The sequence below is a fragment of the Mus caroli genome, chromosome 5 (assembly GCF_900094665.2).
Source record: "Mus caroli chromosome 5, CAROLI_EIJ_v1.1, whole genome shotgun sequence".
Classification (NCBI taxonomy): domain Eukaryota; kingdom Metazoa; phylum Chordata; class Mammalia; order Rodentia; family Muridae; genus Mus; species Mus caroli.
In genome coordinates, this window is record NC_034574.1 from 94,885,508 (window position 1) to 94,891,623 (window position 6,116).

At 45.0% G+C, this 6,116-nt stretch overlaps 1 protein-coding gene across 10 annotated transcripts in view; it reads right to left on the bottom strand.

Annotated features, from left to right (window-relative positions):
- Wdfy3 (WD repeat and FYVE domain containing 3) overlaps positions 1–6,116 on the bottom strand; it is a 237,989-nt gene that overhangs the window by 133,021 nt on the left and 98,852 nt on the right. For all 10 annotated transcript variants that reach the window (XM_029478035.1, XM_029478028.1, XM_029478030.1 and 7 more), the window contains one exon: positions 3,459–3,582. In XM_029478035.1, coding sequence (XP_029333895.1) covers positions 3,459–3,582 — 124 coding nt within the window. The remainder of the gene's footprint in view (positions 1–3,458; positions 3,583–6,116) is intronic.

Here is a 6,116-nt window from a genome sequence, read left to right on the forward strand (position 1 = left end):
ACACACACACACACTCAGGTAACTAAAGACAATAATCTTAAGCATCAACAAGAAATATATTACATCCTCACACAACAATGTATACAGAAGAGCCTTTCACTTCACCCTGCCAATTTCAACATACTGTCATTTACAAAGGAATCCCCCACTGTTTATTTAATGAAGAAGCAGGCTGTGTAAGCATAAACTTCATTTATAGCAACTTTACGACTTAAGACTTTTTGTCCAGGCTGAGGATGTAGCTCAGTGGAAAACCAAACCCCTGACTTCTAGCCACAGACATTGTGTCTATCTTTTAAGGTCAGTGACACTTAACAAACCTAAGAGGAATGATGACTTAAGGGTTTTAGCATTAGTGAAGACACACATTAACTCAACTCTGAGTTATAGCAAGTAATAGAAACCTCACCTTTGCCACTGCATTATCAAGAGAAACAGAAGAGAAAAAAAAAAAAACTGAACATGGAGACAGTAGAGCTTGAATTAGGTTAACTAGGCAAAGAACGTACACAAAGACACACAGACAAACGACGAATGAGTTCCAGAAGACAAATTTAGAGCAACTGGTGAAGTTGACTCCCTTCCTTCCGCTGTGAAGTACCCTGCAGGCACAAGCTGCTCACTCCAATTATGCTTCAGGATGACGGTGTGAGTCAAATTAATTGTATTACTGTATTCATTTTATTAATGGATTAAAAAGAAGTCCTAAATAGCCTTGGCTATCTCACAAAGCAAAACAAAACAAAAAAACAACCGAACAAACAAAATTAAGAGAGAGAGAGAGAGAGATCTGTAAATTTACAGATTTCTGCAACCTCTGTATTTGCTTCTTTTTATGTGCCACATGTGCACACCTTGGGGACAAAATTACCTGACGGTGTTGTGGCTCTGAACTTCTTGGAGCACAGCACAATGCTTTTCAGGTTGGAAAGAAAGGCAGGAATGTGTAACTGGGATCCAGGACAAGTCTCTAACCCTGTTGCTGGAGGACTGGGCCATCATCATCAGCCTCTCTCTACCCGGCATGGTACCACTGGGGACTGCACTACTGGATTTAATCAGGGCCTCGGCATGTAGCAATGTCCTCCACGACACACTGAAGACGTAAGTAACTGTACACAGTGAACTCTTAAGAAATCTAAATAAGCTTTAAGATGTTAAAGCTAAATGAACATACAAAATATGGTAACCATATACCTTATAATCCCTTTACAATGAGATGCCAGCAATGATAAGAAAATGAGGGGCATCCTGAGATTCTTGCATTATTGCATTGTATTCTTGTATTATTCTTGCTATGTCCTTGGGGGGTGGATTATAAACACTTCAAAATTAAATATTTGTGTAACTATTACCGTAGTTAAGAATGAAACACACTCTCTATTTAAGACATCTGTCATCTCACCCAAAAGATTGTCTTATGTGTATAAGATCTTCGAGGGAGCAAAGAAAACAAATATTTAGTTAGCACCACGACTTCCCACAGACAGCTCAGCGTGAGAGGATATCAACAATGAGGACAGAGAAGCTAGTGAAATAAGTCTGGGGACGTTTCCTAATCTCAGGTGTCATTCCGGACAGAAAATGACTGGAGCTAACATCACTGAGAAAATTCCCTTCCTGCTACCCGTTCACAGCCATACAAATCTTACATCACAAATCTCTGCTCTGACAAAATTAACTAGAACAAGAGTATGTGCTAAGAGAGGAGTCAGTCGCCGGGCGTGGTGGCGCACGCCTGTAATCCCAGCACTTGGGAGGCAGAGGCAGGTAGATTTCTGAGTTTCGAGGCTAGCCTGGTCTACAGAGTGAGTTCCAGGACAGCCAGGACTGCTCAGAGAAACCCTGTCTCGAAAGAAAAAACAAACAAACAAACAAACAAAGGGGGGGGTCAGTCCCACTTTGGGCGCAGGAGGGAATGAGGTCAGACGCTTTAACTGTCCCTTTCATTAGACGCTTTTCAGGTACTAATGCAATCGAAGCTGCCTCAGTTTCAAATCTATTCATTGAATAACGTATTGCATCCCCTCACACGAATGGAATTAATCCTCAATTAAAGACATTCTAGTTATCCATGGGCTAATTTTGAAGTGTTTATAATCCACCCCCCAAGGACATAGCAAGAATAATACAAGAATTATTAGTTATCCATGGGCTAACATCTCAGATCATGTATATAACTCTAATTGCTGAAGCCAGTGCTCTGGTCTGAGCTGCCATGCCCCTGTGATGCTACACACAGATGGAGCATCTGGGAAAGAAGCAGGCTGGGATCTGGTCCTGAGGGTGAGTCCTGAGCGCTGGCTCGCTGGCTCTCTCTCAGCTGAGCTCAGGGAGAGAAGGGAGCCGTCTGTAAAGCAGAAAACTCCTCAGTACACAAGAACAAAGCAGAAACCTAATGCAGAGAGTGCACAGCCTTCCTCCTCCCCTCCTGCCGGCTTTCAAGCTCGCTCCCAAGGCAGATACGTCTTCTAAGCAAGTCTGAGTAATTCTCTGGGAAATCTTTCTTCCACTCAGAGAAACATCACCAATGATAGGCTCAGCAAGACAACCTTACTCTGACCTCATGGTACCAGGTTACCAGCCACAACCAGGACTTTTTGTCAAAAGGAGGATTGACCCAGTCCTTGCTAGAAGATTGTCCCAGATGACAGTCTCCCTGGGCTCCTGCAGAATGACCTCACTGGCCTAACCCCTGATTTAGGGTTCCTGTGGCTGGTATGAAACACATGACCACAGGCAACTTACAGAGGAAAACATTCATTTCCTCTTTGGCTCCTAGGCAAGAGTCCATAAGGCAGGGGAAGTCAGAGGAACTCAAGGCAGGGGACGAAACAAAAGCCCTGGAGGAATGTCCTTTACTGGCTTGCCAGCCTGCTTTCCTATACTATCCAAGACCGTGGGGTTCAGGGGTGGCATTGCCTTTTAGAGAGCGGCCTGCCCTCCACTCAGTGACCCGAGCCCTCCCACATCAATCATTAATCAAGAAAGCGCCCTGCAGGTCAATCGGGTGAGAACTCTGCTCTCAACTGAGCTTCCCTCTTCCCAAGTGATTGTAGCTTTAGTCAAGCTGGAAAAAACTAAACAGAACAGCCCTTAAGTTGCTCATGGTGTAACAGGAAACACACACACCACTTATGAAGCTGAGAAACAAAAGTGTACTTTGGAAGAGTGAAAAATGTCTTGATTACAGCAGTCGAGAACATTGCAGCCTGACTTAATCCAGGCTGGTAAGAGGAACTGAGGTAAGCACTGTCCTTAGGGGAGGAGCTTAGTCGGGACAGGAGTGTAAACAGAGAAAGATCATTTAGATCAAAATACAGGAAGGAAGCAAGAATGAAGAGGAGAACCTGGGCGGGCAGACTGCAGACTGGCCAGGCTCCCTCCCACGAAATTTCAGAAGCACTTTTAGAGAGCAGCCACCCCCACGGCCCACTTAGGTCAGCTCCTGTAAGTACCTGTGGATTTGTTTGAAGCTCTCCTCCGGATCTCTGTCACCATGAGTCGGGAGACTTGCGTTGTGAACTGCAGAAGGTCAGAAAATTTCTCTGTCATTGTATTTGGAGGAGCATTTCCAAAAACCTGTGGATGAGAGAACACATTTCATGACTTTCCGGCCTTTTGTTTGTTTGTTTGTTTTTTAATTATCAAGTTCAAAATGTGACATAACTTGAAGATCAAGTTACATGAGTGCAGTGACGTTTCCTCTGGACCTGTTCACACCTAAAGATCATGGCTTTTGAAAGATCACACCTGGCCACGTGTCTTTATACATACGAATGTACCGGGCATAAGTCAGGTGGAAAAGTCTCACTAACAAACCTCAGAAAACACAACCATTCTCCAAGGAAACCTGAATGAGACCTTTGAGAGACGTCACGCGTGGGGAGGGGCTGAAGGACCCTTACCCCTCATTCAATATTTCACAAGGTTCTGAGTTCTAGCCACAGTCATCCCTAATACAAGGCTGTCATGAAAATGACAAGGCAATGGTTGGGAAGCCTGTAAACGAGCTTGCTTTCTCGGAAACTTCGGACAAATGAACTGTGGAATAAATAATTCTTACCGTAAGCTGCTGTGGGCTCAGCAAAGAGGGATGGAATGAAAGCCAGACAGCCCATCATAGAGAGACACTGCATGGGTATACTATCTGTGAGGCTGTCATAACAGTTCCCACTTATAATATAGTATTCATATTATCAATATCCCAATGTCACTATAAAGAGATGGGGTGCAGTTCACACACTTTCCCAAGCTAACACCACACTATGGTTTTGCAGGAGTGCCCCCTAAGTAAGGCTGGTTGTGACTGTTCCTACAAGCGAACACTACCTGGAGGCTGTTAAAGGAACACTGGGGCTGACAGGGACTATACAACTATCTATCTATCTATCTATCTATCTATCTATCTATCTATCTATCTATCAATCTATCTATGAGAGACACAACTATACCCCCCAGCTCAGGAAGCTGGGATGGGGAGCCCAGAGGCCAGAGCAGTCTGTGTCACATAGTAAGACACTGTCTCAAAACCAAAAGCAAACCAAAAATAAACCAGCAAATAAAGAGGCAGAGCAACCCAGACGGACCCACATTGTGCTCCCAGGTCTGGCTCAATTAGTGAAAAGGAAAAGCTAGTCAGTCATACTCCTCCTACCCAGTCTCCCTAAGACAGACGCATGATATGTATATACCGTATGAATGTGGACGTCTCAGAATCTGTACTTTTCCATACAGTAATAAAAGACTTTATTCCACAAAGCCTAGTAACAGATGCAGAAAACCTCACAATATCATTTTAACAAAAGATGTTTCCTACATCCTTACATAGATACTACTTCAAATTAGGGTAAACATAACAGAAACTGTGTGCAAAGGTTACTCTGCTCAAGGAGTAACCTGTCCCAGCAACCGCACCAAACTGCGTTTACAGAATTCCTCAATTCTTTCCTGATGCTTGCTTGCTTGCTTGCTTTTTCATTTGTTTGTTTTGTTGTTTGTGTAGCCCTGGCTGTCCTGAAACTCACGCTGTAGACCAGGCTACCTCAAACTCAGAGATTCACCTGCCTCTGCCTGCTGAGCCCTGGGATCAAAGACACTGCCACAACGACCCGGCTTTTTTTTTTCCCTGCTTCAGTTTTTAAAATTTAATAACAGTGATTTATTCATACATGTATGTTTTGCCTGCACTTGTGTATGTGCACCATGTGCATAAAGAAACGTTTGCCTGGGGTCTGTGGAGGCCAGAAGACTGCACCAGATGCCCCGGAACTGAAGTTATGATCTGTGGAGAACTGCTGGAAACGGAGTCTAGGACCTATGCAAGAGAAGCCAGTTTCCTTAATCATTGACCCACCTCTCCAGTCCCTCACCAACACACCATCTCTCCAGCCCCCTGCTATTAAGAGCATTTGCTGCGCTGGCAGAGGACCCAAGTTCAGTTCCCACATTAGAGGACTCACCATTATCTAGAACTCCAATATCAGGGGTACCTACCAATGGGGTCACAGTGGTAGAGAGAGGAAGAATCCAGGTGGCCTGGACCAAGGTAAAATGGAAGAACGCAGCAAGTAAAACCTCAGTGTGGGGAAGATGGCCACACAGGGGGCTACAAACAAAAGTGTGTTCTTTGTGCCTGACTACAGTATCTCCATCCATAAACACCAAGTATGTTTCACCACCTTCAACCAAATGTGTGATGGGAAGGATGGAGCATGGAGCTGTGAAGAGACTGGGGTTCCTGGCACGTTCTCTCTCTCCTTCTCTCCTTGTCTCTCTGTGTGCATCTCTGTCTCTCTCTATGTGTGTCTCTGTCTACCTCTGTCTCTCCGTTTGCATCTGTCTCTGTCTTTCTCTCTCTCCCCTCCATCCCCCACCCCATCTCTCTCTCTCAGAAACTTACTCAAGGATTCCCACCCATCAAGGGAGACAGTCAAGAAGGAGACTCAAGACAGGCAGTGGTGGCCCACGCCTTTAATCCCAGCACTTGGGAGGCAGAGGCAGGCGGATTTCTGAGTTCGAGGCCAGCCTGGTCTACACAGTGAGTTCCAGGACAGCCAGGGCTATACAGTGAGACCCTGTCAGAGAGAGAGAGAGAGAGAGAGAGAGAGAGAGAG